Source organism: Seriola aureovittata, chromosome 9 (assembly GCF_021018895.1).
Source record: "Seriola aureovittata isolate HTS-2021-v1 ecotype China chromosome 9, ASM2101889v1, whole genome shotgun sequence".
Taxonomy (NCBI): domain Eukaryota; kingdom Metazoa; phylum Chordata; class Actinopteri; order Carangiformes; family Carangidae; genus Seriola; species Seriola aureovittata.
The window spans coordinates 10,886,739-10,911,132 of record NC_079372.1 but is presented as its reverse complement, the minus strand read 5'-3'; the positions used below and the strand labels follow the sequence as shown (position 1 = coordinate 10,911,132).

Here is a 24,394-nt window from a genome sequence, read left to right as displayed (position 1 = left end):
TAATTCCTTCACTTATATTTAGAACACAGCAAATATCCCCATATTTATAAATCTGCACTTAGGACTGAACCAAGTCAAGTGGTCCTGTCCAGCAGGAGCTACACGTTGGATGTTTATACTAAAACAAAATATAACTGTCCTCTCTCTTTCCACCACGTCCCTCCCTTGCTGAATGATTGTTGTTCCACTGTGCTTGCCAGTGGCTGTGCAGCTCGCTGTGGCATCAGCCAATGGTGGAATCCCCTGGTTGCGTGTCTGGACTGGATCCCCTGTGAGGTTACACCACGTTGCCACTGCTACAGCAAACATTACACCCTGCCACAAAGTCTTGCACATGTGTGGGATTTTACCGAGGCAGAATATCTGATGTCAACTGCCCATCTCACCTGCTGCATTTAAAATGAAGGTCAAATGATATATAGTCTCAATACAACATATATTGACTTAACAATGTTTGTCTTTAGCAAGAAGTAACAAAAGATGACCAATTGGCAAAGAAATTTAACTTAATTTTATTAAAATATTGAACAGACAACTTTCTCACCAAGTTCACAATAAAACGTTTAACCTCCTGAAAGAGACATGATAAACAAATACAAATTAGTTTCCAAATCATTTTAAATATTTAAGACAACTGCCAAATGTCCAGCTCATGATAACCTACCCATGACAGGACCGATGAGAATGTGTTGGTATCTACAGATCATTTTACTCAGAGCTAGGAAACCATTGTGTTTACTGTTGGAACATAACCATTGCTTTTGCTAAAATGTGCAAAATTTTCCATCATCACTTCTGCTCGCTGTCTGACAGGCTATAATTCCTCCCAAAAAAAAAAAGACCCCCCCCCCCAAAAAAAACAAAGACGATAGAAAGAAGTCAAAGACGACAAAGACAACAAAAAAAGACATCAATTTCCCATATCTACTCCATTATCATTTAAGACAATGCAAAATCAACTACTACTGTGCAACTAAATGGACTACATCCAACGGCTTTGTTTGTGATAACAAGAGGAAAATGAAGTTGTGCAGGATCTTAGTCCAGGCTTTGTTTCCTCTTAAGGCAGGTAAGCTTTAAAGGTCCTCTTCATCAGAAACCAGCGCGACCAGATAGAAGGGTGTGCTTCACATCACAGAACCCGAATCAAGAGAGACATCTGTCTGTCTTGAGCTTCCTTCAATGTCCATTAATCGCTGTCTTAGGTAGGTGTGCGTGCATGTATTTACAACTTTTACCAAATGCATTGCCACCGTGGAGCCCCTGCATACTTCTTAATACGTGCAGTGAAAAGCAAGGCACCACCTCCATGTATCTTATGCCAACCTCTTCATGTGTACATCCCACTGCAATCCATCATCACTCACTCCCTTCCGTAGTTAATCACAGATGTACTTTTTCTGACTCTTTTTCCTTACATAATGTATTGATTAGCATGGGTTTATGTATGGTTGCATGTACATTTTTATGTCTATATTGGCATCTGTATGTAGAGAATTTGGTTGTACTGAGCATTTGGACTATTTCGAAGAGGAGGGGAAGTGGAACGAGAGGAGGAGGAGGGGCAGTGCTGTCTGAGCCTCTAGAAAACAGGCAGTCTGGTGGAGGTCAGAGTACAGGCATTGATATCCTCAGTGTGAGAGGCTCTGTGCAGGGACGGTTCTGAGGCACTGCGGTTTATCTTAGGGAGGGCATGCTGGAGAAGTTCGATGGAGGACAAGATCTGGAAAAAAAAAAAAAAATCATAAATGAGAAGAAAAATAAAATATTAGTTAAATAAAGCACTCTTGGTTCAGCTTGATGTCTACAACTACCAAGAGAAGCAGTTCACCTGTGGGAAGAGCGGCCTCTCGTCCTTGGACTTCTTGATGCAGTCAGCCACCAGCCTTTTCATGGCTTTGGGGCAGTTCTTGTAGAGCTTACTGAGGTCTGGGGACAAATAGCCTCTTCCCACCATGAAAATAATCTGAGAGGGGGAGTCACAAGGAAACAGATTAGACTAAAAAATGTGTATAAAATATTTCAGAGTTGAACTATTGAGCCAAGTCAGTGTGATAGTCAGAGACACCTGATCAATACTAAATCAGCAGTCCACCTCAGAGATACTTTATAAATATGACCAGTGAGTCTAAGGTGACAGGCATCTAAAACACTGGAGCTATTGTAAAGGCATGAGTGCATGATGCTGCAGAGATAAAGGATGATAGGAGTACTCTATGTGCTTGCCAGGTCAGCTGAGTACAAAGTCATTCTACAGTATCAAGGAGACTAGGAGTACAACAGTGGATCATAACAGCACTTATGGGCACACTTTGTACAGCAACTTTAGCCTGATTCCGATACAGGCAGTAAACTGAACTGAACAAAGAGCCAGACACGATATAGACCAGGTCTTGTGGCCTGTAAAAGGACGAAAAACCACAGACCACATATGCGTACCCAAGCACCCCTTTTCTCACACACGTACAGGGTTGTGTTACGGGGTCTAAAATTAGGCCAGTGGCTCCAGGGCGCCCGCCTCTGTTCCATGATTGGCCTTAGGCCAGCTCAACAACCCCCTTCAGACAGCGGCCCAGTGTCTTTCCACCACCTTCTGGCCTAGGTTTGCAGCCTGACACTGGGACCGAGGCGAGGACCAGAGCTAGATATATGTCTGATTGTGGTGGTACAGCTTTTTCTGACATGACCAAATCTAACAATGTGGCAAAAACGCGTCCAATCTTTTGCAAATAGATTTTGCAAGATAAAAATAATTGCAGGAGGACAAAATGGGTCAGTCTCATTAGACCCTCTTAATGCATGAGCCGCATTACCACTAAACTGCCTGTTTTTTAAATAATGAAACTTTACCTGATCTCTATTTGCTATCTGGGAGTATGGGAGCTCTCCCGTCATGAGCTCAAAGAGAACAATTCCATAGGAATAGACATCAGACTGGAAGCTGTAGGGATTGTTATCCTGCATCCGGATAACTTCAGGAGCCTGTGGACATAACAGAAAAAACATAAGCACAAGTTTGTTTGTTTATTTTGTTCCTTTTTTGTGTTTTACAACTTAAGTCTCTCAATGCAGTGGTCGTATTGCTGTAGTGAAATGAAAGCTGTGATATTGACCATCCAGAGAATGGATCCAGAAGGCTGCTCCACCTGATGTGAGCCGCTCCACCTGGCCTTCACTGTAGCAAGGCCAAAGTCCCCAATTTTCACTGTTAGCCCTTCATGCAAGAAGATGTCTACACCACTGTCAAGGAATTTACAGCTAAAAACACACTTAAGAAACTCGTTTTACAGCACCTTAAGTCATTTTATCTGCATCTTTTATGCAGTACAAGTACAGGCTTTAACATAGCTGATAAAAAAGATACTGTTGGATTTCATGTCACGGTGGATGATGTTCTTTGCATGCAGATAGCTGTAAATGAGAGAGAAATGAGATGAGATATTGTTTTTTTTTATTCGTTCAATGAAAAAAATGTCACTCTTCAGGACTTACTCCATGCCCTGAGCTGTCTGCCTGGCAATGTCTATGAGCTGGATCATCTTGAAGTTTGTCTCCAGGACGTGAATATGTTTGTAAAGGCTGCTGCCCTCACACCACTGGGTCACAATGGCCAGGTTGTCCTTCGTCATGTAGCCCATGAACAACAGGATGTTGACATGTCGTGTTTTCCTGCAACAGAGGCAAAGGGGAAGAGGAAATCACCAAAACAAAAGATAAGATGTAAGTTCACGATGAAGATGATTCACCCACAGAATTCAACACTTCGCTACTGTCAAAACAGCTGAAAACTCCCGCTGTTAAGACAACTAAAACAAACACTGTATCCATGCTATACTGTAACTCTTACCTCAAGACAGCCACCTCATTCCTGAATGCCTGGAACTGCTCTGGTGTGGGGTCAGTCACCTTTAAAATCTTCACTGCTACGTCACCTGCAACAAAAATACTCCGATCAGCTACTAACCCTGATGCATAAAATCTCAAACGAAAAGCAATGCTACATGCACACTTATCATTTTACAAACTTTTTATGCATCAATTAACTTATTTCAAACAGTTACGTGTAGTTTGAGAATGTGAAAGTGTTCATGGTTACACCTGAAAGTGCCCCGCCCAACCTGAAATGCATTCCTACCATGCCATTTCCCTTTGTATACAGTTCCAAAGGAGCCCGAACCAATGCGGGAGTTCAGATACACCTCGCTGGCTTCAATCTCCCAGTAGTAACTAGAGTCCCTCTTGTCCCGAGGCCTCTGTATGAACAGAAATCAAAAAGGCGCAACTGATGTGAGAGACAGAAATGAAACATAAGCGGTTATCACAAGCCAGCATTCTGTAGGGTAGATTGCACAAATTGCTCTGAAAGTATTTTCTCTACATACACATAGACAAGAACATAGGACTTACAATTTTATTTTTCTCATGCGTGTTGAAGGATGGGGCCCTCTCTCGCTGGGCAGGTGCAGGGGCTTTGGACTGGGACCAGCCTGTAGGGCTCTGACTGGGGGAACTCCCGGCTTCAGGAATACAAAGAGGAAGAGCATTCAGGATGGAAGACTTTGTGTCTAAAACTGTCATTTACTACACACTGTACAGGGAATTGTATGCAGAAGACTATATAGTCTGTCTGACATCTCTTCTGACATTACCCAGGCCACCTAAATTTGCCAGTCTGTGCAATGCACAATGGTTCTTAGTGTCCGGTTAGTGACCATCAATTATACCCTACTTTTTAGAATGCAACGAAGTGGGATATAATAATTCACTCTAGACATTCAGGTATGCTCTACAAAAAGGCAAACCTATTATGTACTGGACTCCTGTTTGAAGCTTTCTTTTGTATCAGTCTCACACGCTAAGAAAAGAGAGCTACGATTGGCAACAGTAAACTAAATCTCCAACAGGGACGTCACATTTGATAATGCACAAGTACAGAACCAACCATTGTAATGGAAAAAGTGTATGAAGATTGATGATAAAAGTCTGTACAGAGCCTTTTTTCTAGTTTAATGGCCTATCACATCTAGATTAATCTCACATTATTACTCTCTACTGCTTAGCTATTTGTAATGATTACTAAATGTAGTGGGTGGACCTCAGTGCCAAATGCTCTGATGAGAAATGTCCATTTTGGTGTTGGTGGTGGTTGAGGGCAGGGCGGGTTGGGGGGGTTAGTTATACCGTAAATTCATAAAGAGAAGTTTCAACTCATGACTGAAGGGGGACATTTGTGGTGAGGGTGAAGGGAGGAGGTATGATGCAGCAAAGAAAATTGCATGACATGAAGCTAACGAAAATGCAGAGTGGGCACTTACCTGAGTCATGATCACGCATTGCATCCTAGAGAGATAAAAACACAAATAAGGTTCAGTCAGCTTGGTCAAAAAGTAAAAAAGCCACATGCTGTGCTGTCACTCATGGTTTGACTTCAATACTAAGAAGTGAATGCAGATAGCCTGTTAGCAAGGCATGCCATTCAGACTGCACACAGACACTGCTTTCTAACCTTTTCTGGACTCTCAGGTGAGGCCTCAACAAAAGACTGGGAGAAGTGCACAATACCTACTTTCCTCTTCAGCCAGAATCTATGGCACCAGGAGCTGGGGGAGGTATTCAGGCAGTCTAGCTACTCCCCAACAGGGTACAATACAACAGGCCAGTGAGGACAGGAGGGAAAGGGACAGAGTAAAGTAAAGTGAGGAAGGAACAATGACAAGAGTGAGTGATGCTCAGGTTTCTACCTGGACAGAATATATGGGAAATATTCTATAGAACATGCAATACTAGCGAACTGATTATGCAAGTACACTGGCAGTGAAAAAGCAGAAACTAGAACTGAACAGGGGGAAGTCAAGTGTCACACATTTTAAAATCGCTAAAATAAGAAGCCATCAGGGGAATTACACAAAACAGGCTCAACCCTGTCCAGGTGGATTACTTAACACCGAGTTAGATAAGAGATAGAAAAGAGCAAGGGTAGGATAGTTGGAATGCCTGAGATGTACGTAGGAGGGCAAGATCACTCTCAGGCAGGGGATATTTTAGGAGTGGCTGCCTGAACCTACAGGAGTACCCAAGGGGCCGGTGTGGTGTGTAGTTACCTCAATCACGCTGCTGTCTACAGGCAGGGTAGTGCTAACCATGTGGACGTTGGGCGTGGAAGTGGAGCGCTGCCTCTGGGAGAGACCGCCACCTGTGGGTGGGTAGGGCGTGGTGTAGTTGAAGGCATGGGGGGTGGAATATCGGTGGGCTGAGCTGTAACGAGGTGAACAAGGATGAAATAGTAACATTGAGCAGCTGTTGTTTGATTAGATCTTGTATCGCTGCTTCAAAATGGGACACACCACTGACATTTAACAGAAAAACAGATCCTGAATTCTGTAACTTCTTTAAAATTGGGCCACCGTGGGTGTGGTGGTGGTGGTTGGTGCAGGGGCTTTCTGGTTTCATTTCTGTCATTTTCTCTCACTTTCCCCATTCAAGAATCATCTGTTTATGTTAAGCCATCAACAAACTGGTAACACAAATGCAAAACCAATTAGAAGCATATTATACGGCTAAAAAAACAAAGTAAAACTGAAATATTGCACTAAGAGGAAGTAGTTATTGGTTCATTTTATTATGGCCTTCCCCTTACCCCATTTTTGGCTATCTTGACACTGCAGAGGTATTTTGCCCTTGATGTATGCCAAGACCAGTATTGGCTCAGTTGAAGAGTACAAAGCTCACCAGCCAAATATGTTAATCTCCAAACAATCAAATGTCGGTCTGACTTGAGATGTTCACTTTTAGAAGCACAACATCTAATTTTAACAAGTTAAAATATCCAAAATGATAAGAACAAGATCTGTGCCTGATGTCTGCAAATAAAACTTTCAGCTTTGAATTTTGTCACAGGCCTTGGTACACCTACTTTTAGTGAATTAGTACCTGCACTGTGCTGTAGCGGCTGGTTAAAATGGGGACAGTGGAACTCCAGCTGAATGAGGTATGTAAACAGAGATCATATTACATCACGCTTATGACCACGGAGTGTGCTCCTTCAGAACAATCCCCCTTTTGGCAACACAAAACTATGTTTCAAAAGAGTGTTTGAGATTGCTCTGCATGGAACAACTTGATACTTTGGCAGCTCAGAGTGCTTTTTAACCATTTTAAGGGCTCCTGAAACAACAGGCTCTTTTCACGCCTCTCGTTACATCAGCCCTTGGACTGGTAAGCCTCCATAAAGCTAAGAACGTCATTAAAAACAGGATTTATTTCAATAAAGATTAAGGTACTTTAGAAATGAGAACATAACTCAAATCAATCATAAAGGCTTATTCTCCTCAGCCCCTGTGTTCCTCCAAAGAATCATCTGGCATTGCCATCTCTTCACACAAGGCAACCTCGGTTCAGACTGTTCTTGTTTGTGGTTCCCTGATGGTGGAACAAGCTACTAGGCTCTATCAGAGCAGCGGCGTCCCTCTCTAGATTCAAGAATCTCTTTTAGACTCATCTCTTCCAAAAACACCTTCTCTCCTGAGACCTCTAACACCCTAACTTGCACTTATTTACCTGATCTCCTTGTACTTTGTCTTGTTGAATAGATTTAGTACTTAGTGATTACTCCACCGTCTCCTACTGTACTAAAGCTTGTGTGTTGTCCCTCACTTGTAAGTCGCTTTGGATAAAAGCCTCTGCCAAATGAGTAAACATAAATGTAACTGTGTTGCAGTCAAGTATGACAAATAACAGAAAATGAGAATGGTGCCTAAATACAATAGACTGATTCAACACCTCAAATTCATTATCTAGTAATCTAACAAACTAGCAACATAAAAAAGGTGGATTCAACCAAAAGATTTTCTTGTACTTCCTGCTTTTGCCAAGGGGTTTTGGTCCAAGGAACACACTGATCATGAGGTCCCAATACCCAACCATGGTTTGTGTAATTTATATTTTGTGGTATGTATATCTTATGTTGTCACAATATTGTTTTATTTGTGCATGTATGTATCATCTACACCTGAGTGTGGGAAAACTTTCCTCTTGAGGGCAACATGTATCTACTGTATGTATCTACAGATCAAGGATAAAAACTTTGCCTCACCTTGGAAACCGTGTTAAGGATTCTCTCATTCGCCGGGACGTCAGCGGTGGCAGTGATGGGGCACCGCTCTCACCAGGTGTTGGACACAACCTGAATAAAGAGAGAAAAGCTCATAGTATACAGTGCGCCAGAGTGTGTGAATGTTTAACCAAATAACAGCTGACTGCTAAAGACTGCAGTGGTTGTCATGTAAAAAGGGTTTCACTGTCAGTGATATGGATCTGCAAATGATTACAGTCCTACAGGCTACATGCAAAATAACATGAACAAGCTTCTATTCTCAGTGCAAGTATGCAAAGCCACATATGTATGAGCTTAGATCTAGTCAGGAGACCTGTACTATCATAGAATCATCACAGAATTTGCTTTCCCTTTTTTTATCTTGTCAACACAATTTCTGATGCACTACGAATCCTATTTCAGATTTAATCAGATTAAAATGTAATTTTAAAAAAAGCTTCTACACAGTGAATGGGTTTAGGATGGCAAACTTGTCTGTAAGTTATATTCCTATAATTAATTATTCTTTATGTAATGATCAAGAAGTACACTCAAGTTATAGAGGTCCCTTTTACATAATGCTTTCATTTCAACCTGAAGACACTTACAGGAGTTGTCTGATATTGCTCCAGTCCACACACATCGTGGGCACTTTGGTGCTACAATGCTCATGGAATTTGTAGCCGCATGTTTGGCAACGGAAACCATTCAAAAGAAACTTCTGGCAAATATCACAGAATGCCAGCTTCAGATATGTTTTGCGAACCTGAAAATGACAGAAAAAAAAAAGAATTGCATTTTTTTATTTAAAAGTCACACTGAGTGTTGAGGACATTGTAAATGCTTCAGGTACTCACAAAATTATGTGTTGTCAAAGGAACATGATCTAAAACCTCCACCAGCAGCTCTTGCCCAATCAGAGAGGTGGAGTCAGTATTCCAATCCATCCGTAATTTTTTGCTGTTAGAAAAACAGACAAAAGATTTCCATGGAGGGATGTCAAAGCAGACAAAATAATTAAAGCAAGTGAGAACGTGATCTGCACAAACTCTGATCTTATTTCCCTGGTTTCAAACCCACAACAGTCCACAGCTCACCTCCTCTGTCCTGGATGCAGCCTGAACACAGCACAGCACTGAGGCTGCAGACCTCGCACCTTTAATGCTTTGATCAGGCAATTGTGCAGAGTCATACCTGGTCGCACGTTCACCTGAGGAACAAAAACAAAAATCAATTCATCAATAACCTTCCAGGATGTAAGCTGCTTCATATGCCTTTACACAACTGTGTACCAATGCAGTATTTCTGAGGCCTTATTGAAAGTACGAAAATCTCCTAACTGCAGTGCAACTGAACTGACCACAGTGCGTTGCTGGTTTGGGAGGTAGACTCGGATAGTGCTGCTAGTCTTGGAGTCGGGCATCTTGCTGTCATCTGAGGAGCGACGCTGGCAGGGAAAGCCCTGCACCATGGTTGGTGAAAGGCATGGGCCCTCGAACGCAGAGTCCTTCATTCCGAAGCCGTTGCTCAGAGTCTTCCACGCTCCCTGGAGGTGCTCCATTAGTAAAGCCAAGTGCTCTCAATGGTCTGGAAAAAAAGAAAAGCAAAACACACACATACACAAACAGTATTAGTACTTAGAATGTTTGATGGCACTCATCACCAATTGACTTCTTAATTAATATTACATAAGCTCTCTTTGTAAGGATATTGGTGGTGTGCAGACTCAGCAAGTGTAAATGAGACAGTATGTAAATCTTTTCAAGTCCACTCCACCATTAATCTTTTAGATGGTATTCAGATTTAAGTGGATTGTCTGGAGTATTAAACACTATGCCCTGTAGTTTTGAAAAGTGGCTTTAAAACCTTTTCACGTTCCTATCAGATACAACAGATTTTAATAGTGTCAAGTTCTCACAGCAGGGAAAAAGTAACAAAACAAAGACAGAACTGGTTTAAGGCATTGAGGATTTATTGGATGTAATCTCCAAACATAATCTCACCAGCTACAACCCTCTTGGATGATGGTGTGATTAGGGCCATTTCCACTAAAGACGACATGTACGTTGCAACCTATTTAGTGGTCTCATGTGCTTATTAAATGAAATACCACATGTGAGGGGTTTTTTTTGATAAAGGGTTTTTGAAATAAAAGTGGCATCTGTGGCAACTTTCTTTTCCATTGAGAGTCAGCAGCAGAGCAATGTAGACAAACTAATCCACTCAGACAAAGAGAATCTCAGGCCAACATAGAGGTCAGTCGTGTTATTTACAGTATATGCTTTCAGCAGACTCTTTCTTCTGCATGGTCAGACAAAAGACAACTAAAACTCACCTGTACATACAGCAGAGGATCACAAAATTCACAAACAAGGTCTAATTAAATACAGAAATGGAAAAGAATGACTTTGGAAAAAAAAATACTGGTAAACAAAAAAATGATCTGCTTGAGAGGACATTTGACATTTGTCAGTGGCCTGAAGAAAAACACTTCAGTTGTTGCAATTCAAGTTGTACCTTCCCTCTTCTGCTTTGTTTTCAATACAAACTGTAGGGCTATATATATATATATATATATATATATATATATTATATACACACACACACACACACACACATACAGAGAGAGAAAAGTTTCTCTAATTCTTGGTCTTCATATTCGGTGTGTATACTCTCACCCTGCAAAACTCTTTAATTATCTCTGGCGTGTCTCATACAAAGAGCTGCTAACACTGACCATTACTGCAGTTAGTGGTTAGCTGTCACGGCAGACATACCGGTATGTCACTAGTACAGAAAAGCAGGAACTTAGAGGACTGTGGGTCTTCCACCCTTCCCACCATGCTGCAGGAATTGTGTTCAAAACAAGAGCTATGATCCATCCAGGAAAGGGTATCAACAGAAAGAATGTGAAGTCCAGAATAATTAGACTTCGTCAGCTTAGATCTGTTAGTAGTCAGTCTACATACCACACTCAGTTTTACAAACCCACGGCAAGTGCTGCATCCACATAAGAGTTTCTGTGACTTGACTGAAGTCTTCAAAGTCAGAAATGTAGGTGAGATCAATGTCAGCAGGTTAGCATATTTTGGCAGAGTTAGGTTGAGAGGCTCACTGGACTGACTGAACGCCTTCGCAATTAAATCAAAGTTCTTACTAAAATGACAACACGACACGACTACAACTGAAACGTGTGCACAATCTGCACAATTATAGAAGCTACTACTAACCACGTATGTTTTATTAAGGCCTGGTAGATCCAGATATAACTGTGAAATTGCCTGTAGGCCCCTCAGAGGCCAACTATATCGTTAAACTTCAATGCATAGCTCTCTTCACCTTCCATTCAAATTTCACTAATTCAAACGGTACATTTTCTTGGTCGTTTGCCTTAAGGAGACGCGATTTAACAGTTGTAGTTAGCATTTCAAACATAACTCAAAGAGTAGCAATGCTAGGAGCCTGTAGCCTATATGCTTACCAAGAGAAGTTAGAAAAGTTGTGCTCCGCCATAACTTCAGGAAAAAGTGGCGTCGGTGACATCATCATATTTGCAACGCATTCAAAGAAAAGAGGAAAAAGTCGAAGTTGCTAAAAACCCTGAAACCGTATCAAATAAACTTGTATCCGGTAAATGTAGCAACACTGCACAAACGTCGAGGTCATAGGCGGGTCTCTTTTACGAGCCACCTAAAATAATAGAGGAAAAGTTTTATCTCCCAGTCGCGGTAAATAGGAAAAAATCCGTCGGACCCTCAAAGTGACACGACGAGGGATATTCTTTAAGTCCCGTGGAGCACTTTCAAATTAAAACTCCCATAAATTGTTCGGCAATGCCTCGCTTTTCAAATCAATATTTACTTTGTTCAGGAGAAGGTGAAAAGGTTTGAGTTGGTGTCGTGCGTCCGTCTGACGCCAGTGATTGAAACAGGACCTTGCAGTCATAACAAGAGTTGCAAGCATCACTCACACTGCGCAACTATAGCACAAACTTAAGCCCTCCCACTCCGGTGTTACTGTTGTTTTTGCTCATAAAAAAATCTACGGTAGATTTTTTTAAATGTTAGGCTCTTAATATATGCTAACATCTTCCATGTATACGACATATAAGGTCTATTTCTGTTATCTATGTCACCTTAACGACTGCAGACCGAGGAGTTCATACTGCCGAGATTTATCTTTTCGCAAAGGCTGATGCATATGAAACATTCATATATGTTTTTAATGCGCATTCGTTAAAGTATTAAATTGCAACAGTATCTTTTGAAAAGCAAAAATAGGCCCACTACCGGTTTGGAGTAAAGGAGTAACCCAGTATTAACTCCAAGTGCACCATCATCTGGAGACATCGGGACAGTGCAACACTGAAACCTTGGAATCATTTTGAAGACTTCCCGATATTCATGACAGCAATTTTACATTTAACACATCTAGTCAACAAGAGAATAAAGATTCAGCTTGAGGAAGGCTATGACAGTACGCAACAGTCAGAAAAAAAGTTTCATATAAAAATCACGATTTTTAAAATTGACAGAATTGCATCATTGTTAAATTTACATGTGTTTGAAATGTTTCCAAACGTCAAACAGGCTTAAACATAAGCTTCTTGTTTTCCAAATTGGCCCTGAAACACTGCCATTGTGAAACGGTAGCCTCTTACACTCACCATGTGTTCACCATTTCTGTAGCATCCCAGCCTGGGTCCCCTGAGGTCCCCCTAATCACAGATGGCTCATAGGTCCTCTCAACAAGCTGGAGTTGACACCATTTGAGAATAAAACAGCCTCATAAACACCCCGGTCAATATGTCTTGATTGGTTCAGCACACATTGTTTCCATTAAAAAAAAGCAGCAGAAATCTGGTTCATAAAGCCATGTTCTTTCCCTATTTAACAAAATACTGTAGGTCTACTTTCAATCTAGCCGTGTAACTTTACAATTTAGTCTGCTTTTCTGAAAATGGCATTTTCTAACAGATATCCTATCTAACAAATAGCAGAAACACCAAATACTGTTTCTGTGAAGATGAGGGCAGGGCTTTGTCATTGTGGAGCGTTTTAAGGTACTCCACCCTACATGCAACAGTACCACTGTATTTCAGTGAGCTTGGAATATTATGATAATAAATCTCATAATCAATTCAAAATCATGTACCACAGGTTGTTATATTTTTCCCTGCTTTGTGTTAAAGGTTGTGAGATGCAAAATGGAGACCATGGGAAACAGAAATTGCTATCCCAGAGCTCTATAACCAAAGCCACCTTAAGACTGAAATGAATGCTTCTTTCCCACTTATTGATCTGACTGAGCACTCAGGCCAGTTAGCTGAGATGCTTGCAGCTCCCATGGATTGTTTCCTCATCAGTCTTCTTGTATTCAAAATATGATGCAGTCAGGGCTCATTAAACAAGAAGAGTCTGCATCAGGGTTATACAATAATATGTTTATAAAATCATCATTTTGAACCACAAACACACCACTGTTTGATTGTTTTGACCACAAATTGTTTTAGACCTCTTTACATTCTCATTCTCATTCCAAATGGTCTTCAAAATTTAGCATAAAGTTTGCAGAAACATTTCTGAAGGTTTATTGTATTAGTTTAGCTTCGTGGGGGGGGGGGGGGGGGGGGGGGGGGGTTCACAAACAAAGTGCATAGCTTATAATATGACACTTAAGGTGTGTTTAATTACCATTTACTGAGAAGCAGTTACCGAGATCTCTATACAGGTCATGATTCGAAAGGTGCTTCTGATACATCTCAGGCACTGTTATTAATTCAATGAATTAAAATTAATTAAACTATCTGACAGTAGTTATTGGAGAGATCAGAGGGGTTACTACACACATCATATTACTCATAAAAACCTTTACCTTTAGATTTACTGTATCTGAAGCAGTTTCCATTGCTAAATTGTGACTAGCCAACAACAATGATCACATTAAAACATTCCATATTTCATGATAAAAATGTGAGCAATAGCATTTTATTTACTTTATCTTGCAGCTCGTTATAAATGGCTATCCCATTTTCATAGTTTTTGGAAAGCATTGTATGAATTGCTATTATTAATAGTATTGTGTAACGTTTAATGTTTGTAGAGGTAGAAATGTCACTAGTTGTAATGTAAGTATATTGCTAATAATGAGGCAATAACATTTCCCCATATTTGCAATTTTTCGAATTGTTTCCTGTTCAAAAGTAAGGAGGTAAAATAAGGTTAGTCGATTTAGGGAAAAGGGTCATTCCATGACTATGATTGGCTAATTCATAGAGGCGGTGTCCAGACATTCACGTGTCTGATTGGCTGTTTGCAGAGTATGTGGCCAATGACTGTGCAGGTTTTTACTGAATGACAATTCAGGAACTCCTGCTCACACCGCATGTAGCGCAAAGAAGGAGGCGTAAACACTGACATAGCTAGGTAGCCAGAAAGGTAAGCAATAAAACGGCACTAAAATGTATTTGGTCAGTAGATATTGTGTATCTGTAAACTTTGAAACTATGAAGTGTTAAAATTTATTACAGCGGAAAATTGGACGTTTAGTCGGTTTTCTTTTGTGAAAACGCGCTGGTTTGGTTTGGTCTCACTGATGGAGCATCGGGTTCTCAGTCTGGCCTGCTAACGTTAGCTCGTCACAACGACTTTGGTATGTGCGCCCTGCGCGGGAAATTATGTTTTTATGGTATATTCGCGTGAATACCCGTCAAGAATAATCTACGGCAAACCTTTATCGCTAAAAGTGTTCGATCCTCACTTTCTTAATAGAGAAAGAAAAATGATCGTCGACTGAACCGTGCTTCTTGGTCGTGATCGTGTGGTGCTGTGCTAGCATGTGCTAGCCAGCAGCACCAGTGTCTCGCGAGCACGCAGTAAAATCAACGTGACTAGGCCAACGTTAGCGTAGCTTCAACCTTTGGCATTTGATTCTGTTTGCAAGTCCAAAAACGGGTCGGAATCACGTCGTTTCGTTATTTACTTAGCTTAGATGGCTCATAGGCCCTTCTTAAATCGCGTCGAGTTATCTTAATCTTGGTTAGACTTCGGGCGTGCTGTTTTAGCAGATGTTAATATCAACATAACACGACGCGATGTGTGACTGCCCTTTGGAGTTAGCTTTCCAAGTTAGCATACAATCCACGGCATGCTTTCATAGCCGTTTCTGTAGTAGTTAACAACGTGTAGCATTATATTAGACTGAGTTACGGAAGATAAACTAAGACTCCGGTTGAAACGAGCGTTTGTGTGGCTACAATAGAAACGTTATTTTTGTAATTAGCGAAATACAATTATATAAGATACAATTTGAGGCCCGGCGGACATTAGGATGACCATTACAAGAATTATAAGCAACAAGTTAGCTAATTGTAATAGCTGCCTCTTTTTGTCATCCCACACGTCTTTTGGGCATTCATAGCGAGGACCTTGATTACTCATTAACTCACATTCTTCCTGACTTGATGTCTTTAGCAGCAGTCAGCAAACTGAAGTTTGGCCGATCACAACATGATTCCATTGAGGAAATCGTGTAAGTTAGTTTAGTAGTTAGTTGTAGTCCGATGGCCGATTATGATAGACTCCACAGCTGCAAATTTACCCCTTTGTTTGGTTGTAGATTAGATCCCCTTGGTAGTCATTATGCTAGACTGACTCCTGCAGTTCTGATGTGAGTTGTGCGCTGTAAGTTGGCTCAGACATGGAGAAACTGTTAAAATCCTTAATAGAATATTTTCTAAAATGGTTTTTAAGACCATTTGGTAGCCCTGCACAGACATGGTTATTTGATTATATTCATGATCAAATCATACCTGATGACACAGTAGACATGACACCTTGTGTACACTGGCTGCACCATTAAGAAAAAAAAAAAAAACCTCAGATCATCAGGGCATCAGTTGTTCACCTACCAGTTAGCACTGGTGTAAAAAGCTGCATCTCTTTAAGTCCCAGATGAGTTGATCAACAGGCTTTCACACCAAATATGACAATTGGTATAATATGTCTGTGGCAGAGCCAAAGCGCATTATGTCAATAAGTGTGTAAGTAGTTTAAACAGATTTGGCTGCCAGTGACAAGAGTAATGTGCTATGTTAATGTTTTCAGGTTTTAATGTCATTGTAAGCAGCTTAATTGTTTGAGAGGCCACTTGCTAAGCTTCATTTGAACCAAAATGTAGAATATGAAAACAAGGTTAAATGGTATCCCTCTGCGATTCCTTGTGACAGGTATGATTGTGCAGTTAAATTTGCCATCAATAAAATATCATTTTTTTGTCTGCAACAATGCCCATGAACACACCTCATGCCTCGAAGAGGGTCAAAGCTAAATTTTGAGAAATGAAGATGGTACATGGCAAATTAATACCCACCTTTTATTTGAAAAGAATTGACTTCCTTTGTGTGCTTGGTGTGAAATCCCGGTAAGATGGGCAGCTGAAATGTGTCCAGTGTACACGCTGTGTTCATACCAACTTGGAAAGAGTTTATTTTACATTGAATTCTGTTTACTGATATGTTATTTTTTTGTTTAGGTAATGGAGATGAGCAGCAACAGTGAGTGTTTTGGATGTGGCCGCTCTGGCCATTGGATCAAGCATTGCCCTAATGCCAGTGGTGCACGTGGACGCGGCAGGGGTCGGGGACGAGGCAAGGGTACTATATACTATGCAGGCTGCACCAGTACAAGATAATTATTACAAAATACCTAGGGTGCACAGTGTTCTATTTTAACTGCACTTTACATATGATGTTCACTTGTAGCTGGAGTTTTGGGACTGTAGATGGGTCTCAGCACATCATCCCTGGTGGAACATAGTCATTTTGAGGAGAATCACTTGGGAGTTAAAGCCATGAATTAAAACCATGTCTTTTTTTTTTTCATCTTTTAACACCAATCTGTCTTTGTCATTACAGAGCTGTTCTGCTATCGTTGTGGAGATCAAGGACACATGGCCAGGGACTGTGACCAAACTGAGGATGGTGCGCATTCCAGTTCATTCTTGCTTAGTTGCTGTGAAGTGATATTTGATTACAGCACAGTTACAGAAGTAATTACAACAACATTTTGTTTTTACTTTGTAGCGTGCTACAACTGCCACAGGAGTGGCCATATTTCCCGGGACTGCAAGGAGCCCAAAAAGGAGAGGGAGCAGCTCTGCTACACCTGCGGCAAAGCTGGTCACATGGCCCGTGACTGTGATCATGCCAACGAGCAGAAGTGCTACTCCTGCGGTGGGTTTGGACACATCCAGAAACTTTGCGACAAGGTGAAATGTTACAGGTGAGTGTTGACTTGGATTCCTGCTTTGCCACCTCAGTGTTGTAATTATTGAAAATGTCTTAAATTGTGTACAAAATTATATTAGACAATTGTTCATAATCCTAACGTAGGTTTGTGTTGCTTAATTTAACTCTCACTTTTGAGTAAGTCGGTCTTAATCTTGTGTCTCCCCTAGGTGTGGTGAGATTGGTCACGTTGCTGTGCACTGCAGTAAAGCCAGCGAGACTAACTGCTACAACTGCGGAAAGGCAGGCCACCTGGCAAAAGAGTGCACCATTGAAGCCACCGCATAATCAGTGCCCTCTGTTGCCCCTCCTTTTTTCAGATTGATGGTTGGTTGTATTATTTTCTCTGAATCCTCTTCACTGGCCAAAGGTTGGCTAACAGAGGCTAGTCCCAGGCCAGTGAGCCTCTCGACATGTAATACAATGAAAGGGGTGAAAAAAATATCTTTCTGCATTCAATACAAAAATGTTTTAGTTTGGTAGCGGTGTTATGTATAATGCTTTGTTAAAGAACCCCCCTTTCCAAGCCACTGGTGATCAGAGATGAATAAATGGGACTAAACATATGGGAATCTATAGGACCTCTGAGCTTGTGGAAGTGAGTCTCAGTAAAATGAGATAGAAGAAGGGAGTAAATAGAAACCGAACTTCCATGTATGGTTATTTTGGTTTGTTTTAGTGGGATCTGAGTTGGCCAAGAGAGTATGACATGGAAAAAGTTCATAACATGATGCATTTCAGCCCTACAAGCAGCAATGAGGGCGATAACTAACTACATGTTATATTGCTAAGATATAAAAATTTTGGAGGTATTAAAAGAAACATGTTCTTTTATAGAAATCTGTTTACAATTTAAATATCACTTGGTAGTCCAAGGTAGACTTTTCCTTTTAAAATGGCTTTGGAATTTTTTTTTTTTACCTTGGCAAAATTTAACATCAAGAACAGTTGTCAGAACAGCAGAATTAGGAGTTATTTGGGAATGAAAAATGTTTTCACAGAAATCAAAATGTTATTTTTGTACAATATCACTTAGACTACTGTATAAATACCATTTGCTTGTACTCAGTTTTTAAGTCGGAAGGAAAGTGCAACTGAAGTCCTAGAAAATAGAAATGTAATTTTAAACTATCAATAAAGCTGGAGGAGCACGGGGAAGAGCTTGTGTCTGATTTGTTTAAAAATGCCTTTCCTTTGCAGGTGTGTGATCCATCTTTACTGAATGAAAAAGCTTCAAAGAAGCCCAAATCCAAGATAAATCTGACAGCTATACACCTAAAGTGAGCTGCAGCTTAACAGCATACACAGTGATTCTTGCTTTCTTTGGTTCACATAAGTTTTGTTTTCTGATGTCTATGCTTTGTTTCAATACATCTATACAATGCAGCCACATTTGACCTGAAATGTGCATCTTTGTGCAGCCACACTTTTCTGTGCAAGCTTTAAAAGTGGGTGCTTTCATATACAAAGTATGTCTGGTAAAACTGGAAGGGGGACTGTGCAGTCTTTTAACAGGAAGGATCAGATTTCCTTGTCACATTCCTTCTGGTTTCTTGCAGCAAAATTTAGCCACACTGAGGCCAGTCCAGGATATGAGGGTGGACCAAATTAGTTCAGCGTCCCAAAGATGAAAGCCGAGGAATAAAATGGAGAACAAAGTCTCAAGGTCCATCAGTATCCATGTTGTGACTCATACAGCAAATAAGTGACCCACCATGGAATATATACATATATATATATGTATATATTCATAGAAACCTGCGGTGTGGATCAGGGTAACGGGGATCACCGAGCTGGTGTATTTCACGCAGCGGCGGCCTGTGGTCCGCAGAGGTGCTTGTGCCTGCAAGACAAGGGTAAGCTCCACCTCGGTGTCTAAAATGGCAGCGGGGGTTGCGGTGCAGATGCAGCTTTGCGGCTCCTCCCAGCTGAGATGCAGAAAGAGACCCTCCTACTCCTCATATGTCGTCATCGGGTCTAGCCCAGTCAAATTGTAGGCGAGAAAATATCGGAAAAAACAAGCCGAGCACAGCAGCCAGCGCGGCCGGAGTGAGCCGGCTCATGCTTTATGCGGGGGGTTCATTGTGATCCGTATTTTTTAAAACCTTTTTAACCCGGTGATAACTAGAGGAGATGAGGGGACTCGTGCCGTTTTACCGGGGCTTGTACATCCTGAGTAACCGTCAAGCCAGACGAAAAGCTGGGACTGTCGGTTCTCGGTGCGGGTTTTGCGGAACTCAGTCTAATAGCAAGGTACGGTTGGAGCTGTTGCTGTGCCTCGGCTCAGGCGAACACTACGTTGTTGGCACGGCGATACTTTGTCCAGATTTTTTGTTAGACTGTATCAGATCGACGTTGCATACAATGTTGCATGCAACTTTGTCAGATGTCGATGCGCTGGCGGGGATGAAACTGCAGGGGATCTGACATCAGGGACAGCACCAGATGTAGCTTATAGGCTACTGTGTTTTCCCTGATGAGAAAAACAGTCTCTGATACAATGTGTTCCCAGTTTTTTTTCTCAGCCCCAGTTATAGGAAAACATTGAGGAAAAAGCACAAAGAAGATCTTGTACATATCTGTTTGGATAGCTGTCAGATTATTTGTATTATACCAACAATGTAACCAAATACCCCTCTGTACTGCTGTGTCACCACAGGACTCCCACTATTGATTCTCTTTAGCTACTCTTTATGTTGCAAATATAAAGAAGGGCCCATATTATTTTATACTGTAGAGTCAACCCAGTCATTAATGTTATTAGAAATACACTGTCATGTATGGAAACAATATAAACAGACTACACACATACTGTAAAATGAACTTAAGTCAATTCACATGACAATTGATCCTTTGCATTGTCATTGTAATTCCTCCAGTGTAAAAATGGAGCCTTTGATACTGTGCATGGTCACAAGTTCTATTTGCTCCCCTTTCATAATGTGCCACATAAAAGCCCATTAGTTATTTAATGATTCATCATTTCACACTAATTTTGGTCATTTTACCCAGGCATGTTTCAAATCAGTTTTCATCCTTTCTGAATATGTTTCTCCATGTAAAAAGAAAGCTGTGCTCTTTCATTTTCTTGTTTGCAGTTTAGCTGACTAACTGGTGTCCTGCCCTTCCCTTCTACAGCCACAGCCACAGGCACAGCAACAGCCAAGCTTTGGGCTGTTGTTTGACATTGATGGCGTACTTGTCCGGGGAAGGATGCCAATCCCTGCAGCAAAAAAGGCATTTGAGAAGTTGGTCGACTCTCAGGGACAGTTTGTGGTGCCACTTGTTTTTGTCACAAATGCAGGGAATTGCCTCCGACAAACTAAAGCAGACCAGCTCTCTCACATCCTGGGTGTACCTGTGAGTTGTCAAACTGTTGAGAGCACTATAGAGGATTTATGATTGCTGAATGCAGCTTGAATAAAACATGCACCTCTGTTTTTGGATTAATCTGGTGTACCCTGTCACCTCTGCTTCGAACTGCTCCTAACACTTGATCTGTTTGCAGATCACACAAGATCAAGTCATCATGTCCCATAGTCCCCTGAGGATGTTCAAGAAGTTCCATGATAAGTGTGTGCTGGTGTCAGGACAAGGACCAGTCCTGGAAATTGCTAAAAAGTATCCTGGAATCCTGATTTGTTATGTTTTCTATGCATGATTTATTTCAAGCTGTACTTGAATAATACTCTACATTTCTCCTTAACACTCTGTCTCTAGTGTGGGCTTCAAGAATGTTGTCAGTATTGATATACTGAGGGAATCGTACCCATTGCTGGACATGGTGGATCACAACAGGAGACCCAAACTGCCGGTGAGATATTTACATGTCAATTTAGGTGTTGATTGTAGAAATATTAACTTAATCAAGTGTTTAGTCATATTCAGCAGCACATGTTCAGTTTTCCTTCTGTTATTTCAGTCCAATCCTGTTGGCAACCTCCCAAAGGTTGAAGGTAAGAACATGTACCTCTTATTTCATCTCACAGGTTTTATAGCTGTCGGTCTCTTAGTTACTCACCGACATCTGCTTTGTCAGAGTTTTATGTCTCTGCACCCATGGCAGCCAGGGCCAGAGGCATTATGTTTTCAGGGTTGTCCACCCGTCCATATGTCCATCCCATTCTTGTCAACACAATATCTCAGTAAAACCTTAAGGGAATTTCTTCAAATTAGGTACAAACAGTCACTTGGACTCAAGGATAAACTGATTAGATTTTGGTGGTCAAAGGTCACTGTGGCCTCAAAAAACACAGTTTTGGGCATAACTAATGAATTCATATTCTAATTATAACACAATTTTACTCAATGTCTGATAGGATAAAATGATGAAGTGATGACATTTTATATCCAAATGGTCAATGGTTAAATTCACTGTGACATCATAACGTTCTGCAACGTCATTATTCAACACTGTAACTGAGGAGGAGGATATTGTGACCATATTTCATACAACTGTGAGGCAATAAGTTATTAAGTTATGTTAATATGTCATTGATTCAACTCTTCCCTGCATAATTCAACACACAGCTGTGGTACTGTTCGGGGAGCCGATTCGATGGGAGACCAACCTGCAGCTAATAGTTGATGTCTTGTTGACCAATGGTAACCTCAGCAGTGTTCACCAAACCCAAAAGATGCCTCACCTCCCCCTGCTTGCCTGCAACATGGACCTCATGTGGATGGCTGAGGCACATTCTCCACGGTAACCTTTAAAAACAAGCAGTGTCACAGAAAATTTTTAAAGAATTTCATTTATTAACATTAGCAACTAAAGCACAGTCTTGAAAGCTGCCAAATGAAGGAGTCAATGTATTTTTCCGTCTTCGACCATCTCATTTTGTCTCAGGTTTGGCCACGGGACCTTTCTTGTGTGCCTAGAGAACATCTATAAGAAGATAACAGGCAAAGACCTGAAGTACGAGGCGCTCATGGGAAAACCCAGTGAGCTGACCTACCATTTTGCAGAATACCTCATCAGAAGCCAGGCCATGCAGCGGCAATGGAAACTTCCCATCACTTCCCTTTATGCCATAGGGTAAGACAGCAAAGTTTCTCTCTGTCTCATAAATGTACTTAACAGCTTATGGGAAACACTAAGGAAACGATAAGTCTTGCACCATGATCACAATCCACTTTTATGCAGTGCAATTACAATGCGTGTAAGTAATGTAAAGAGGCAGAGAGCAGGAACGAGTGCTGCAGACTAACATGGAGGTAACCTTATTGAAATGTTACTCAATAATTTGGTGAGAAAATATATGTGAAAAACAGAAGCGTGTCAGAAGTTGCATGTTTCACTTCAAGTTTTTATCCCAGTTGTGCTCTATGTTTGTGTGTTGGCTTTGTGTGTTATTGTTCTAATTGAACAATTGAATAAAAGCATTCTTACACATGCTGTATCAATATCTGAGTAGTGTCTTCCCTTCTTCGCTCTCAGGGATAACCTTATGACTGACATCTACGGCGCCAATCTGTACAACCGCTACCTGGACGAGAGAGTTGCTAGGAAGAACCCCAAAGCCATTGCCAAGATGGTGGCTGCCACAGGATCCACCACTGCAGTGCCCCAGGAGGAGGAGGTCGACAACCTGTGGGAGAGCGAGCTAGCGCTGCCCTCTGCAACATCCTGTAAGTCTGTCCTGGTCTGCACAGGCGTCTACAACCCCAAAGCAGAGGTGCCGTGTGATGCAAACCACTGCATCAAAGAGACTGTGTTTCACGGGCACCGGGACTTCAGATTTGACCCCGCGCTAGTGGAGCCGGGCCACATCGTGCAGGATGTGGCTGAAGCTGTCGACCTGATCTTTGAGCAGGAGAAGTTTGTGCCTCAGTAGAGTTTTTGAGGTTACAGGTTTTATGTGATGATGGAGGCACCAGTGAAGGAGGTGTGGGGTGTTAAACCGGGTAATAACATTTAATGCATAAACCTGTGGGAGCCTAACACTGTGGACATTGTTTAATCACCTGACAGGGCATTGACAGAATATGGGTCATCTTCTTAACTTTCAACACTGAGACAAACGTTCGAGAAAATTAATCATGTAACAGTCAACTGCTCTTTTATATTGTTTTTGTGATAGTCTTTACTTTCCTGTCTTTCATTAAGGAAAAGTGTAAGATCTGCCTTATTTGACCCTACTAAGTATTTTTGTAGATGATAGTAATGTTTTAGATTATTACAAATCCTGAAATCATCCTATATTTATTACAAGATTTTACCAGTGTTTTTAAGAAGCATATTCAAATAACATTTGACCTTTATTCTCAAGGTGACTTTTTATTATTGCATTTTTAGTCATTTGTTTACCTTACCATTTATCCTGGAAAATCTATGCATGAATATATGAGTAATACTTGTACTGTAAAAAAACAACTGATGTGCAATATTGTCCTCTAATAGTACTGTCTGTCTGCATTATGTCTAGTTGTGAGCGCCTTGACCAGTATTTGCACAAATCAGAGATTTTCATCTTTGTTAAATGTTCTCATTATCTTCCTGCCGTAACCTGTTCATTATAATGAAGTAAAAGCGAACTAAGAATTTATTTAGATAAAAGTTCAATGCCAATCAAAAGCTTTTACTGACCCATGTTTGATCATTTGTAGTAATTCACACATTGTAAATACTTTAACTTAAGAAAATATAAAGAACAGTTGCACAACTGTTGTAAATCGTTTGTGTGTGTGTGTGTGTGTTTTTTTTCAAACAGAAAATATCAACAGCTTATTGAAAATGGACATGATATGCAGTGTCTATGTGAAATTCAACATAAATGTTCAATTAGCTCATTCTTTTCATAAGAGCACAATTAAAGGTCTGATAGATCATATGTAGGACAAATGTAATGCATAGACTGATCCATACTATCTAGACATTTCCAATTAGGTCTCATCCATTTTCAACACAATAAGAAGCCAAAATATTTTATAAATGGATATCATCTAGAGCATTTCATGCCTAAATGAACAAAATCAGGTTAAATTTTAGGGAAAAAGTTACCTGGAGGAAGTGT

General features: G+C 40.9%; 3 protein-coding genes across 9 annotated transcripts; 2 read left to right on the top strand and 1 right to left on the bottom strand.

The window, feature by feature from the left end:
* Positions 1-496: 496 nt before the first annotated feature.
* raf1a (Raf-1 proto-oncogene, serine/threonine kinase a) lies at positions 497-13,016 on the bottom strand. 6 transcript variants are annotated; one of them, XM_056385333.1, is made up of 18 exons: positions 12,759-13,016; positions 9,453-9,679; positions 9,190-9,302; positions 8,950-9,052; positions 8,701-8,858; positions 8,093-8,182; positions 6,102-6,255; positions 5,507-5,626; positions 5,316-5,340; positions 4,408-4,517; positions 4,136-4,253; positions 3,848-3,932; positions 3,493-3,669; positions 3,365-3,411; positions 3,114-3,232; positions 2,851-2,982; positions 1,832-1,966; positions 497-1,723 (listed from the first exon to the last, which is right to left on the bottom strand). In XM_056385333.1, the coding sequence occupies exons 2-18, from the start codon at positions 9,651-9,653 to the stop codon at positions 1,583-1,585; spliced, it is 2,028 nt and encodes a 675-aa protein (XP_056241308.1). In that variant the 5' UTR covers positions 9,654-9,679; positions 12,759-13,016; the 3' UTR covers positions 497-1,582. The 6 variants fall into 6 exon arrangements, with proteins under 6 accessions (XP_056241308.1, XP_056241307.1, XP_056241310.1 ...); XM_056385332.1 differs by lacking the exon at positions 12,759-13,016 and adding an exon at positions 11,574-12,046; XM_056385335.1 differs by lacking the exon at positions 12,759-13,016 and adding an exon at positions 11,574-12,046 and having other exon boundaries at positions 3,147-3,232.
* A 1,420-nt stretch (positions 13,017-14,436) lies between these two features.
* cnbpa (CCHC-type zinc finger, nucleic acid binding protein a) lies at positions 14,437-18,536 on the top strand. 2 transcript variants are annotated; one of them, XM_056385011.1, is made up of 5 exons: positions 14,437-14,529; positions 16,625-16,739; positions 17,007-17,072; positions 17,175-17,373; positions 17,549-18,536. In XM_056385011.1, exons 2-5 carry the CDS (start codon positions 16,628-16,630, stop codon positions 17,664-17,666), a joined length of 495 nt encoding a protein of 164 aa, XP_056240986.1. In that variant the 5' UTR covers positions 14,437-14,529; positions 16,625-16,627; the 3' UTR covers positions 17,667-18,536. The 2 variants fall into 2 exon arrangements, with proteins under 2 accessions (XP_056240986.1, XP_056240985.1); XM_056385010.1 differs by having other exon boundaries at positions 16,625-16,745.
* Positions 18,537-19,373: 837 nt separating this feature from the next.
* Positions 19,374-24,058, top strand: LOC130174803 (haloacid dehalogenase-like hydrolase domain-containing 5). Its single transcript, XM_056385008.1, has 8 exons — positions 19,374-19,631; positions 20,517-20,738; positions 20,887-20,999; positions 21,099-21,192; positions 21,301-21,334; positions 21,909-22,083; positions 22,228-22,416; positions 22,819-24,058. Exons 1-8 carry the CDS (start codon positions 19,512-19,514, stop codon positions 23,213-23,215), a joined length of 1,344 nt encoding a protein of 447 aa, XP_056240983.1. The 5' UTR covers positions 19,374-19,511; the 3' UTR covers positions 23,216-24,058.
* The last annotated feature ends 336 nt before the right edge of the window (positions 24,059-24,394 follow it).

Excerpts from the sequence above, each read along its gene's own strand:
- raf1a (XM_056385333.1), bottom strand. The coding sequence starts at position 9,653 with ATGGAGCACCTCCAGGGAGCGTGGAAGACTCTGAGCAACGGCTTCGGA. Across the intron at positions 5,341-5,506 it reads CACCTGAGAGTCCAGAAAAG|GATGCAATGCGTGATCATGA; the intron begins GTTAGAAAGCAG and ends TTATCTCTCTAG. Across the intron at positions 3,412-3,492 it reads CAGACAGCTCAGGGCATGGA|CTATCTGCATGCAAAGAACA; the intron begins GTAAGTCCTGAA and ends TCTCATTTACAG.
- cnbpa (XM_056385010.1), top strand. The coding sequence starts at position 16,628 with ATGGAGATGAGCAGCAACAGTGAGTGTTTTGGATGTGGCCGCTCTGGC. Across the intron at positions 17,073-17,174 it reads CTGTGACCAAACTGAGGATG|CGTGCTACAACTGCCACAGG; the intron begins GTGCGCATTCCA and ends TTTACTTTGTAG. Across the intron at positions 17,374-17,548 it reads GACAAGGTGAAATGTTACAG|GTGTGGTGAGATTGGTCACG; the intron begins GTGAGTGTTGAC and ends TGTCTCCCCTAG.
- LOC130174803 (XM_056385008.1), top strand. The coding sequence starts at position 19,512 with ATGAGGGGACTCGTGCCGTTTTACCGGGGCTTGTACATCCTGAGTAAC. Across the intron at positions 21,000-21,098 it reads GTCCTGGAAATTGCTAAAAA|TGTGGGCTTCAAGAATGTTG; the intron begins GTATCCTGGAAT and ends CTCTGTCTCTAG. Across the intron at positions 21,193-21,300 it reads ACAGGAGACCCAAACTGCCG|TCCAATCCTGTTGGCAACCT; the intron begins GTGAGATATTTA and ends CTGTTATTTCAG.